Raw genomic sequence first — 14,468 nt, 5'->3', positions numbered from 1 at the left:
CATTATTTATTGTTGCACTAGAAATTAAGAACCAAGTTACTGTATTTGGGGAGTTTTTTTTTAAATAGAAAAAGTTGGACTTCAGTCAACTAAATTATTTCTTCTCCTTTACTAACCTCAATCTGATGAACAGACTTGAAAATTGATAAATCAAATTCAAGGAGATGTTCTTGAATATTGCTGGTACCAACAGCTCCTCTGGTGCCAGTTATCTGTCAAAAAAAAAATTGAGAGATCTTTAGTCCTTCACAATTTAAAATTGAAGAACTATTCGTGACTTTAAAAAAAAAAGCAATGCTGCACTGATAGCTCATTTTTTGTGTTGCATTGAAGTTGAAGAGGTTGTTTCCCACATGTCAAGTTCAATCTCTGCTTTATGGATGAAATGCTTTGATTCTATTTTGCATCACTTTGCAAAAACTCAGCAGAATTGCAAAGAAGAGTCAATGCCATCCTCAAAAACCAGCCTGATCAAGGAAGATAGAAGCTTAGAATAATTATGTTGAATGTCAAGTGTATTCTACCCATGAAATATTTTGAAGTAATAAGATTCTCTAATTTGCAATAAAATATAGAACATAGAACAGTACAGCACAGAACAGGCCCTTCGGCCCACGATGTTGTGCCGAGCTTTATCTGAAACCAAGATCAAGCTATCCCACTCCCTATCATCCTGGTGTGCTCCATGTGCCTATCCAATAACCGCTTAAATGTTCCTAAAGTGTCTGACTCCACTATCACTGCAGGCAGTCCATTCCACACCCCAACCACTCTCTGCGTAAAGAACCTACCTCTGATATCCTTCCTGTATCTCCCACTACGAACCCTATAGTTATGCCCCCTTGTAATAGCTCCATCCACCCGAGGAAATAGTCTTTCAACGTTCACTCTATCTATCCCCTTCATCATTTTATAAACCTCTATCAAGTCTCCCCTCAGCCTCCTCCGCTCCAGAGAGAACAGCCCTAGCTCCCTCAACCTTTCCACATAAGACCTACCCTCCAAACCAGGCAGCATCCTGGTAAATCTCCTCTGCACTCTTTCCAGCGCTTCCACATCCTTCTTATAGTGAGGTGACCAGAACTGCACACAATATTCCAAATGTGGTCTCACCAAGGTCCTGTACAGTTGCAGCATAACCCCACGGCTCTTAAACTCCAACCCCCTGTTAATAAAAGCTAACACACTATAGGCCTTCTTCACAGCTCTATCCACTTGAGTGGCAACCTTTAGAGATCTGTGGATATGAACCCCAAGATCTCTCTGTTCCTCCACAGTCTTCAGAACCCTACCTTTGACCCTGTAATCCACATTTAAATTAGTCCTACCAAAATGAATCACCTCACATTTATCAGGGTTAAACTCCATTTGCCATTTTTCAGCCCAGCTTTGCATCCTATCTATGTCTCTTTGCAGCCTACAACAGCCCTCCACCTCATCCACTACTCCACCAATCTTGGTGTCATCAGCAAATTTACTGATCCACCCTTCAGCCCCCTCCTCCAAGTCATTAATAAAAATCACAAAGAGCAGAGGACCAAGCACTGATCCCTGTGGCACTCTGCTAGCAACCTGCCTCCAATCCGAAAATTTTCCATCGACCACCACCCTCTGTCTTCGATCAGACAGCCAGTTACCTATCCAATCCCACACCTCCTCACTTTCATCATAAGCCGACCATGGGGGACCTTATCAAACGCTTTACTAAAATCCATGTATATGACATCAACTGCCCTACCTTTTTCCTTTCCTGAAAAATTACTGGCTGCACCACCACAATTTTAAAAGCAAATGAAAATTACAGTTGTGCCAAAATATCAACAGGCACAAACCAAAATTTGCAAGCCATTAAGGGTAGTGCAAAATGTACCAGTTATACACGAGATTTTACAATTACAATTTTAGAGAATTGATTTTTACCTTTAAATACTTGAGTCTACAAGCAAAATCCAGGATGTGTCCAAGGTCAGTCTTGGCATCACCATTGGCACAAGTAGGACTGGCCAATCTCAGTTGTTGGGTGATCGCATACAACTGCAGTGGTTTAAGACAAAAAGCTTCACCCGCCAAGAGCAATTGCTCACCTATAAATTGTATTAATATAAACATTTTTAGACAAATGACACTTCACCACCTGATAAAAAATGTAAGCTGGGTTACATGTAGAACAGGTATTTTAATTGATGGATGGAAAGTTTACTAAGACAACATTTATTTCTGCCAATTTGATTAATAAGACTAATTCTTAAAATTACAAGATTTTGTTTCCTGACTCTGGTTTCCTCCCACAGTCCAAGAGGTGCTGATTAGCTACATTGGCCATGCTAAATTCTCCCTACGTGTACCTGAACAGGCACCGAAGTGTGGCGACTAGGGGATTTTCACAGTAACTTCATTGCAGTGCTAATGCAAGTCTGCTTGAGACACTAAACGTTAAAATATAATCATATTGTCGTAGTTATGAGAGTCTTTTTCCATTTTATTCATACCTTAAAATTCCAGACCTCAACATACATACTTCATTATTAGCCCACTGAAATTATTGCAATCTTAAAAAGAAAACCAGGCAGACAAATTTGCAACCCACAACATCAAGACCTTTAGCGTTCAAAATTAAAGACCATACCTTTGTGAAACAGTTGCTCAGCAAGGGCAGCTGTAATGCCATTTATCTCCTACAAAAGAACACAATATTCTAATCAAAATCTTCACATCTGTGCAACCGTGATCTACATATATGGATAACTGTTCAGAGTCAGACATTTTTCCACAGTTCATTCATTTTCTGTTCTCTATGAATCAGAAAGATTTTGGGCAGAAGTCAGCTCTGTGACAAGATGCAAATCAGCACCCATTGCCTTTAGCCTGATTAACTACACCTTTTGTTCTATATTTCGACGCTACTGTAAAAGTAGTTTTTCTAAAAGCACAAATCTTCCCTGATTTGTCATACTTCATATTGATAAAGATAGGGAATTATCATTTCTCTCTAAGATCACCTTAAATGATTAATGCCTTGAAAATATACTCTCCTTCACAAATACCAAATATTCATGATAGTCATTTGACAGCACAGAATTTGAGCATTGCTGAACAAAAAGACAAGTTGTTGAAGCTTTTTGCCTCGCACTTATCAGGACAATTAATTACTGAGATGTGGCCGTTGCTGGCCAGGCCAGTATTTATTGCTCATCATTAGTTGCTCTTGAGGGGGTTTCAGCCCCTCAAGTGTAGGTACATGCACAGTGCTGTTAGGGAGAGAATTCCAGGATTTTGACCCAGCAACAGTGAAAGAACAGCAATATATTTCCAAGTTAGGATGGTGAGTGACTTGGTGGGGAACTTCCAGGTGGTGGTGTCCTGAGGTATCTACTGCCCTTGTCCTTCTAGATGTTAGTGGTCATGGATTTGGAAGGTGCTGCCGAATGAACGTTGGTGAGTTCCTAAGTGCATCTTGCAGATGGCACACACTGCTGCCGTTGCTCATTAATGATGGAGGGATTGAATGTTTATGAAAGGAGTAGCAATCAATGGGCTAGATGGTGTTAAGCTTCTTCAGTGCTGTTGGCGCTACACTCATCTAGGCAAGTAGACAGCATTACATTGCACTCCTGACTTTTCTTGTCGATGATAAACAGGCACTGGAGAGTCAGGAGGAGAGTTACTTACCACAGGATTCCTAGCCTCTGACCTGCTCTTGTAGCCACGGTATTTATGTGGCAAGTCCAGTTCAGTTTCTGGTCAATGGTAATTCCAAAGATGTTGATAATGGGAGATTCAGCATTATTAATGCCATTGAATGTCATGGGGCAGTGGTTAGATTCTCTCTTGTCGGAGATGGTCCTTGCCTGGCACATTTGTGGCATGAATGTTACTTATCAGCTCAAGCCTGGATATTGTCCAGATCTTGCTGTATTTGGACATGGACTGCTTCAGTAATTGAGGAGATGCAAATGGCGGAGCAAATTAAGTCTCAGTTGCTCAAGAGACCTGAATTGAAGGAGTGCACATATTCTGGAGGGGTGTAGAGATGGAGGAGATAGGAAGAAAAGAATGGAAAGTTGGCCAGGGTTGCAGATTTCTTTTTCAGAAAGCAATATCAAGCCACATACCAGGTTACTAGAATTTTCATTTTGCACATGGAGGATAAACAAGCGTCAAATTAGCCTGACTAATAACCCAGACAATGTGCCTCAATTTTTATCACAATCGTTTGATAATGTGAAATTTGTTTGTAAAAAATCATTATAGTAAAAGTGGCCATAAACTTGTCACGTTACCATAAAATCACAATCGGTCCTTTCGGGAAGAAAAATTGCCAATATTACCACATTTGCCCTTTATGAACTGTAGTCCAACATGGTCAGCCCTTAACTGCCCCCTGAAAGAGGCCAAACAAGCCACTCAATTGTATCAAATTTGCATACAGCAGTTAAGAAGGAACACCACCGTCTACCATGGCAAGTAAGGGTGGAAAAATAATCAACTTGCCAGTGACACCAATACGTACACAAGGACTTGCACATTTTTCAGAGATATTTTAAATATATAAAACAAAAATCAAATTCTCAAACAAACATTATTACAGAATGAGATTTTTTTTTTTAAAACTTACATATAGATGAAAATTCAGAAAAAAGGACAAAACTTTTGGTGCAGCATGTGGGAACTTCGTTAGGAGGGTTTGCAAATAGGCTTCTAACTCTTTCTGTCTTTTTTCTACAAATGTTTTGGAATTTTTGCCAATGATCTTCTTTGGTGGAAGTAGGTTTTTGTCAATCTTCTTTTCTGCAGTTAGCTAAAACAGAATAAAGATGTTAAAGAACATATTTCTTAAAGCTGAAATGGCATAGACCATTAGATTTTTAATTAATCAAAGCAGGTATCAGTTACAAACGCAAAGCATTCACTAGAGCATGAAGAAACGTGAACCAAAGAAATATTTTGCAATATGATGGCTTTCTTAATGCACTGATAGAGCAACTTGGAGCAGTGAAAAAAAGAAAGTGTACATTTCACTATCTAATGGCAGTTACAGAAAATAATTAAAAAGTGATGGACAACATGCTAGCAACCTGCTCAGGATATTTATTGTGGTTTTATTCATTAACGACTTTCCATTCTACTGGAAATGTTCATCATTGAACAGGTATTGAGCTCGTATTTCCCAGTGGTTGGGAGGCAAAGGAGGCACTTCTGAAAGGAGACTATACAACTTTAGACTGATGAAAATTCCACCCACTCACCAACTATTGCTTGGAAAACACACAATTGTTTTCTCTATTTATCTTCTCCAACCTTAGAATCCATCCATGTTTGAGCAAGAAAGTGCAACTTGGACATAAGATCAGCCTCAAGAACTTGGGCATTAAAAAAATTCAACATCAAACAGACAAAATAGTTTTGGAAAATGTGCCTGAATATTCTGTCCATACAACCCACACTCAAGATTGAATTAACATTGACCTGGCTTAGCCAACATGAATGGAATGAGCTTCCTCTCAGATGGGCATATGTGTCGCACACAAGCAATTCAAAACTGACTGTTAAAGCTATCAAAAGAAGGGAACCCAATCATCTCTGACATCCATGTCACAGATATGTTGACTCCTAATACTTTCTGAAATAGCCTGGTAAACACCATTATGTAAATCTCTACAAAGGACAAAATCTCTACATCAACCACAAAGGATCGGTCAATAAATGCACACATATCCAATGAACAAAAAATGCTTCACATTAACAGTTACTTCAACACTTTAGAATTAAAATTTTCCTTAAATTGGAATTCTAAGAAATAATCACAGAAATAACAGCACAGGAAGCTGTTGTTCACCACAATGCTTGTGTCAGCTTCTATTTGAACCAAATACTAAAAGCCCACTTCCCTGTCCGCCTGCTAGTCTTCTTTTTTAATTATCTGGCAATGGCAATAAAAGGTAAGTAAAAGACTATAGAGAAGATTAAGGTGGAATTTAAGCAGTTTCCCAAAGGTACGTTGCAAACTATTGTTCCAAGTGATTGGTAAATTTGAAACCAGCATTCCAAAATCTCAATCCTTTGTGCGCAAAAATCTTTCCCTACATTTTTCTGCAGCTAATTCAGAGTTTTGGCTGCTGGTTTCAAATTTACCAATCACTTGGAACAATAGTTTGCAACGTACCTTTGGAAAACTGCTTAAATTCCACCTTAATCTTCTCTATAGTCTTTTACTTACCTTTTATTCTCAGTAATTATAACAATAAATCTTCCCTATTCTGCCATTGTTCAATCTTTCCTACAATGCAATGCCCAGATCTAAATTCAATAATCTGTGGCTTGACCAGTTTTCGTAAAAATTATTTTTATTTTCAATGCTGTGTAATAAACACAGAATCCAATTTATTTTTTCAAACTTATAAATAACGTCTCCAAAAACTTATTTTCCTCAATGCACATTTGAGAAATGGCTTTGGATGTCCCTTTATGTTAAGGATGATGTATTAAATTCAAACTTTTTGCTGCCTCCAAAATGTATCCAATTATAGGTCCCTGCAGCAAACTGCATCTGCCAACTCTCCACCCGCTCCATGATCCCATCTGTACCCTCTTTCAATCTCCTTCTCAGATTTGCCAAGCCCCTGACTCTGGTATCTGTGTCCATATCCAACTCAATTACAAGGAATGCAAGAGAAGAAGCTTCAGCAGAGATCAATGGATCAGAGTCAATGCCCAGACTCTATTGTGAACAGCTATTCATTCATGCATTAGTTTCTTACTGCGAACCTTATCAAAATTGTCTTCTGAAAATCCACAAGTAAAATGGCTTCTGCATTAATTTTTATTTATATAATGAGATTTCCTCAAACATTTAATCAAGTTTTATCTGTCCTTTATAAATTCATCATGACAACCCCAATTAGGTCAAGTCTCAGTGTACACTAATTGCATCACTATTTTATAGACTCAAGAAGTTTACTTATAAAAATGATGATTAATGCTTCTGATTTCTAGTTTATCCAGTTGCCCTTTCTTGCATAAGGTGTAACATTTACCACCCTCTAGTCTTTAAGCACAATCACTGTTTCAAAATAGTTTTGATTTCTTGAGTACTGGAATACATATCTGGGTCTGATAACTTATATTTTTAATTCCATTGCCATGTTTTGCTCAACTGAATTACAATATTATTAAAGGGGATAGGTTTATGCAGTCTAGAACTGAGGTAGATCACACAACTTCAAACTTGAATAAGAGAGACACATAGAAAACACAAGATGAACCATCAGTTGTTTTTTTCGAAAGGCTCAAGATACACACAATACAGCTTAATTATCCAGAATATGTATTCTAAGCTTATTGCATCAGAGCTTCATTGCAATGAGCACACAAACAGCCAATACAAAGCAGCAGCGACAGCAGCCCATGTCTGGTGCAGACATAAATGACAGAAACACAAAATTATGGGGAGTAGTTATAATTATGAAAGCTAAGTTCCAATGCACACTGGCATAAAAGTACTAAGCACATCACAAGCAACAAGGCAAGTCACAGAGCAAATTGTTTAGAATACAAATTTGCAAATCAAAACCCCAAAAACCTTTTTGCCAATGTAGTTCAAAAGGGGTGTCAGATCTGTGCATTTGTTGACTTAAAAGCAATTTATGCAGTGATACTCCCGAGTTTCTTTAGACAGTTAATATTGTCTTTGGCAAGCTAGGAGTGTGCCAACATTTACCAAAGATTTGATAACCACTGGTTGAGAAGATCACTGCTGCCAATTGATTGAGGGTGCAGCTAGTTTCCTAGGCCATTGGAGCAGCAATTAGAGCAGAAACTGAAATCTGGTATACAAACCAAATGTCAATTTGATGTGCATCCCTGCATAAAAGCTACGTGGAAGTTTTGTTGTTGCATGTCAGATTTCACAGCATAACCTGCTTTGCAGAATATTTGGCAGAAAGTGCCATGCATCTAGCATTTAGTGACTACAAAGAATCTTAGTAAAACAACACGTGTTTTACAATATGCAAAAAACTTGCCTTTTCATGTAGCTCATGAAAATCACTGTAGCGGTGTTTAACTGTCCATTGATGATTCCCAACTTTCACTTCTATGATATACACCTAAGAAAGTTATAGGCTTTCATTAGTGACAACTACCAATATGCAGCAGTGATTTAAATAATTAAGGAAGAGATATACACATTTGATGTTTTGCCAACTGCTAAAATGTCATCAACCTTTTAATGTAACCCACAGTACATCAAACCAAGTTCATTCATTCTCTTTGAGGAGAGTAATGAATCAATATGGGAAAAGAAAAAATTAGATCAAGATAAAATCGTAACAAAAATTCTGTCTGATGTCAAAACAAGAATTAAAAAATACTGTTCAGTCTAAAACCAAATTAACCACAATAAAAACCTTAGCAATAACATGGCACCCATCCATCATATTAATCATTCACTTCCCCCAAGACCGACATGAGGTGGCTGCATTGTGAACCATCTACAAGATGCACTGCAACAGCTTGTCAAGGCTTCTTCAACAGTACCTCCCAAAGCCACAATCTCTACCACTCATAAGGAGAGTCAGTAAATGAGAACATCACTTCCAGGACATACAATATATTTCTAAATCAGTTAGTGTTGCATCAAAATCCTGGAATTCCCTGCCTAACAGCACTGTGGGACTATGTTCAGCACATGGACTAAAATATTTCAATAAGGCAGTTCACTGCCATCTGTTCAAAACCAATTAGGAATTGGCAATAAATGCTGCAGCTACCCATGAAACCATATTCCATGAACTAATTTTTAAATAAGCATTCATATTTGATTTGATTTATTATTGTCACATGTATTAGCATACAGTGAAAAGTATTGTATATCCCAGATACTTACAGTTTAAGTTAAGTTTGGGCCTTACCTTCTACACTACTTGGTGAAATAGCGGAAGATCAATTCTCAGACAAGATTTCCGCTACTCCAGCTGAACACTGATCACTTGAATGCTTTCCCCACCCTTGTACAAGTATGTGACCAATACTAATATATTTTATCGAATACTGTACAATTACACAGTATTTAAATAATACAAAATTTGGCTGGGGGAGGGAGGGTGGCAGGTGACTTTTCCTGCTCTTTTTTGTCAGTGTAGTGCAGAAGAAAATACCTAAATTCTGATTGAAGTTGGAACAAAGCAAGAAAAATGGTTAGACAACCCTGACCCAAAAACAGAATCTTCAGACAGAAAATTAGTTCTGCATTAATTAAATTAATCTACAATGCATAGTAAATAATCAATTCACTGACAAATTTGCTGAACTGGTGCAATGACAATAATCTCTCCCTCAATGTCAGTAAAACAAAGGAGATCGCCATTTACTTCAGGAAGCACAGTGGAGAACATGCCCCTATCTACATCAATGGGGATGAAGTGGAAATGGTCGAGAGTTTCAAATTTCTAGGTGTCCAGATCACCAACAACCTGTCCTGGTCCCTCCACACAGACGCTATCATTAAGAACGCCCAGCCACACCTCTACTTTCTCAGGAGGCCAAGGAAATTCAGCATGTCCACTACGACTCTCACCAACTTTTACAGATGCACTATAGAAAGCACATCTTTTTTCCGACTGGAGTCAAAATCTGAGATCACGTGCCAACCGACTCAAGAACAGCTTCTTCCCTGCTGCCGTCAGACTTTTGAATGGGCCTACCTTATATTATGTTGATCTTATTCTGCATCCTCTCCTTTCCTCCTCTATGAATGGTATCCCTTGTCTGTATAGCACGCAAGAAACAATACTTTTCACCGTATACCAATACATGTGACAATAAATCAATTTCCACCAATAAATATCAATTTAATCAAATATTTTCTCAATCAATTATTAACTTGACTGTGTTCAAATATTTGCAAACGAGCTGGTTTTCCCCTTTTCCAGTGTGCAGAAATGTTGGTTCATCTCATCTGAAAACTTGCCAGAGGGCAACACAACAAATCAGACAATGCAATGCCAGAAGAGGCATTCACACCAACAGCAGCAACACCCAAAGTTGACATGCTTTTGGTCTGTAACAAGGCAAGTCAATCTTTCTGTTCCATACAGGCCACCAAAGCAAACCTGTACGCTACCTTAATGCAATGGAAAAGGCAACAAACGACTCCTGATCAGTGAGTAATTTGAAACAACTGTCCATCACAGTTGGACAGTTTGTCCATCATAAAACCAATCAGTTTTGAAATGGTGAAACAATTTTAATTAAAGCTATGGTTACTTATACAATAACACAAATTTTTTGATTGTTCAGCAAAACAATTTGAAATATTTATTTCACATCTGCATTAATTTTTAAAAATTCAAACCAATTATATAAAATGCTCTATTCAGAACCTCACAAAACTTTAGAATAACAATGCACCTTCCTCAAAGCTCAGTGAACAGCTGATCCACACTGACAAGAAAGGTGTCAGATTCAAACCACTGTTTTCACAAATCAGCTGATCTCAGCTAAGCCAGAGGCTATGATGACATGTCTCCCGTGCTGGTGTGAAATCAGGCAAGGAGACCCCGCTGATCAACATTCAGGATATCCAGCTGGAAGTGCTGATTGCCAGGATTGTAGATGATGACAACATTCAGCTCAAAAGTAGTAACTAACCATACTGCACTAGAAATCAAATAAGCTGGCAGCCCAAAAATAATCTCAAAGGCTATGTCCCAGTTTTCCTGATCAGTTACCTGAGAATTGGACATCAACTACGTGCAAAGATTTAAACTTTTAAGTTCAAAAGAACATGAAATCTGTTGAATATATTAGATTTATTTCTAAAGTCAACATTTAGAGCTTTCATGCTCTGAGCACTTAGGCAGATTATTAAATTTTCATGCAACAAGATAGGTACAACCTGAGTTGAGCTCCAGTGTGCAATAATCCATATCTCAACAAATGTTCTGTACTATGAAGAATGAATGCAAAACATCCACACAAAAAATTGGGAGGTGGGAGAGGGTGTGGATCACATATCAATGCTTTCTTTGGCTCATATCTTAAAATTGCTGTTTTGATTTCACTGCAGAGTCAGGCCTGTCACAAATCTAAAAGTATTGAAGTTTATTTCTTCTTTAATAGGACCGGATGTTGAAAGTCAAATAAGAACTTTAGTTCTTTCTTGCCACCCAAACTCGACAAATACATATTATTCTCCTTACAAATCTTAATGTAGAAGACACAGAAACAAAAGAGTGGCCAAATCCAAAAGTCTAAACCAGGAAATTATGACTTCCTGTGTTTCTCAGTCACAAGTTACTAAAAAATTACCATGAGTACTGTACCTGCAAAACTGAAAATGCTGTTAAGGGCACAGTACATTTCCGAGATGCAATGTCCGTTGAAATTACAAAATCAAATAAACTTTCAACTTCAGATCAGACAGGATCCAATAATGTTGGAATTTTAACTTGGGTAACAGCTCAGCAATTACTATAATTTGTTTGGAGTTTTGAATTAAACTAACACAAGTAGTTTGCAGTTTTAACCTCAGAAAATAGTCAAAAAATACTAGTACACCTGTGCTTTTCCATTTCTACTCCATTTTTGCCACATTTGATTCTTTACATATTGTTACAGCTCTTCCTTGACCTATTGGCTAACTAATCAACACCAATGTGTTGCACTTCACTCATTTTTCATTAATCTTTGGATTGATCAAGATTTGGAAAGAGGAATAAAATAAATTTGATCAAATGTAAAGGAAATATAAAGGTCTCCATCATTAGTAGGTGGATGTGTTTTCCCAAAAACAGAAGATAAGAGAACACAGTACTCAAATTCAACCAGTTAGAGAGCAGCACTGGCAGAAGCCCAACTGATCTCAAGGACAATCTTATTCTAATCTTTTCTTCATTCCTACTTCTTCTGAAATTGATTCCTTGCTTGGTTGGTTTTACTGGGAACAAAATATATTTACATAGTACCATGTATCTATCTATGTTTTGAAATCCTACGTAAGAACATTATTGAACCCAATTTGACAGAGTCAAATAATGAGATATAACAGCCAGTGACCAAAGACCTCATCAAAGCTGCAGGTTTTAAGGAGCACCTTAAAAAAGGAAAGAGAGATGAAGCATGCAGAGGTTTCTGGAGGGAATTGCAGAAATACAGGCCTTGACAGCTGAATACACTGTCAAAGAAAATTTAGAATGCACAGAAGATCAGAATTGGCAGAATGCTGATTTTTCAGTGGATTATAGGGTCAGATATAGGGTTAGAGGCATTCTCCAGTACTTCACCTGTTAGTCAGGTGAAACCTTGACAAAATTTTAGCTATTATTCAAAAATAAGGACCATCATAACAAGTTCTACCCTCATTTAAGAAACAGACAGAATCTCTCTGCCCCAGGTCACTAGATAATAATCAGGACCCAAAACCATAGCTTTCCCTACCTCTTTCTAATCCAAAATTACCGATATTCTTAACACCACCACCACCACCCTCCTATCTGATAACATCAAACCTGTGATCATCCTGAGTTCTGTGACTCAGCTACTCACTACTAGACACACTAAATATGGGAGGGAAGGAGCCAATTCTCATGCAAAGAGATCAAATTATTTATAGGATGAGTTAGAAACTGGACACCTCTCAGATGGAGGAAATATCAGATGCAGGAAAGTCCCGTTATAATCTGCTGGATGCATCTAAATTAGTCAGAAAGATACTGATAAATTCACAGAGAAATCAGCATTCTGATCTACTTGCTTGACAATTTGAGAGAAGAAAATGGTCTGCACCCGATCCTTGAAGGGTGCAGTTCGGCTGGTCCAATGAAGATATTTTTCAAAGTGAAATCTGTTTCCATTCTGGCCTCCACGCAAATATTTTTTAAGGCAATATAGGTCAGAAGGATTTACACTGATCTGAAATAAAACAAACGCTTGAGTCCATCTAGGGGGTCTTCACAGTAACTTCATTGCAGTGTTAATGCAAGCCTACTTGTGACACTAATAAATAAATTAAACGCTAAAAAAAAGAGCATGCTATCTAAATCCCTGGCCCAACATCATGCTATGAATACTTCCATACAAGTCGGTGATGGGGTGGGCTGTTGTTGCAAGCGTAATGTCACGTTAGCAACATTTCCACAGCATATTTATATCCATCATGGAGGCAATAAATAATGTTCAATTATGGCCCATTTCAGATTAAAACTGGATTACAGATTGAGATCCTGTTTAAAGGAGGGAGAATCCGCTGAAAGCAGAAGGTGGTGGAGTGGAAGGATCCTTTCCGCTCTTTCCTCCCATTTTAAAAGTCAGGTTCCTCTTCCCGGGTCCCTCACTTTGCGGTTGTCCCAGTCTCAGACCCTGCCCCCCAGATACCCAAACACCAAAGTGTCTTTCTTTCTCTCACCGTATAATTTTCCACCAGTTCCGAGCCGATGATGCGGATTTCTTTTCCCTCGAACTGCCCCTCCGCAAACCGGCCCGCCTCCATCCCGCTCCTGATGAATGTAAACAAGGAGAAGCGCAAATAAGTATCTGACACCCCTTCAATCCATGCTCCACACCGCCATCCCCGCCGCCATTTTGACTCCGCTCCCGGCCGCCGGCAGCTACAACAACAACTTAACTGGCATGCGCACAAGGGGCGCTGGCCCGTCACGTGCTCCCTGCTCAGCTCATCAACCTGGGCCCAAGCTGTCAATCAAACCCAGTCTCTCCCAGTCCCATCTGTGCAAATGGCTTTCGCAATCGTTGTCATTGTGGCAGATTACAAATATAACGGCACACGTTTAAAACAAAATTACTAAGCTTTTTTAAAAAAACTTAGTAATTACATGACCTTACTTCTCAGTCAGGGAAACTATTCATTTTGGTTTGATTTACTATTGCTGCAGAAGATTGGGGTACGCGGAGTTGGGGGTAAGGTGTTGGCGTGGATTGGGGATTGGCTATCTAACAGGAAGCAGAGAGTTGGAATAAATGGGTGCTTTTCTGGTTGGCAGTTGGAGACCAGTGGCGTGCCGCAGGGATCGGTGCTGGGGCCTCAACTATTTACCATTTACATAGATGATCTGGAGGAGGAGACTGAGTGGAGGATATCAAAGTTTGCTGATGACACGAAGATGAGTGGCAAAGTGAATTGCGTGGAGGACGCAGAAAGTCTGCAGAGAGATTTGGACAGGCTGAGCGAGTGGGCGAGGATCTGGCAGATGGAATATAACGTTGGCAAATGTGAGGTTATCCATTTTGGAAGAAATAATAGTAAATTGGAATATTATTTAAATGGAGAAAAATTACATCATGCTGCTGTGCAGAGGGACCTGGGAGTCCTTGTGCACGAATCGCAAAAACTCAGTCTGCAGGTGCAGCAGGTGATCAAGAAGGCGAATGGAATGTTGGCCTTTATCGCGAGGGGGATAGAATATAAAAGCAGGGAGGTCTTGCTGCAACTATACAAGGCACTGGTGAGGCCG

General features: G+C 38.8%; 1 protein-coding gene across 5 annotated transcripts in view; it reads right to left on the bottom strand.

The window, feature by feature from the left end:
- Positions 1-13,593, bottom strand: part of nisch (nischarin) — a 54,275-nt gene extending 40,682 nt beyond the window's left edge. For 2 of the 5 annotated variants that reach the window (XR_013497480.1, XM_078209776.1), the window contains exons 1-6: positions 13,403-13,593; positions 8,022-8,105; positions 4,616-4,798; positions 2,627-2,675; positions 1,921-2,084; positions 117-212 (exon numbers count right to left, since the gene is read on the bottom strand). Coding sequence is in view for 3 of the 5 variants with exons in the window: in XM_078209776.1 (XP_078065902.1) it covers positions 117-212; positions 1,921-2,084; positions 2,627-2,675; positions 4,616-4,798; positions 8,022-8,105; positions 13,403-13,486 (660 nt within the window). In the remaining 2 variants the exon portion in view is untranslated. Of the gene's footprint in view, positions 1-116; positions 213-1,920; positions 2,085-2,626; positions 2,676-4,615; positions 4,799-8,021; positions 8,106-12,783; positions 12,910-13,402 lie in introns of all 5 variants that reach the window. The other 3 variants (XM_078209774.1, XM_078209778.1, XM_078209777.1) reach the window with 3 other exon arrangements.
- Positions 13,594-14,468: the final 875 nt, after the last annotated feature.

The sequence above is a fragment of the Mustelus asterias genome, chromosome 3, assembly GCF_964213995.1.
Source record: "Mustelus asterias chromosome 3, sMusAst1.hap1.1, whole genome shotgun sequence".
In the NCBI taxonomy this organism is placed as follows: Eukaryota; Metazoa; Chordata; class Chondrichthyes; order Carcharhiniformes; family Triakidae; genus Mustelus; species Mustelus asterias.
Note: the sequence above shows the minus strand (reverse complement) of the source record. Positions and strands in the feature narration are given on the sequence as shown.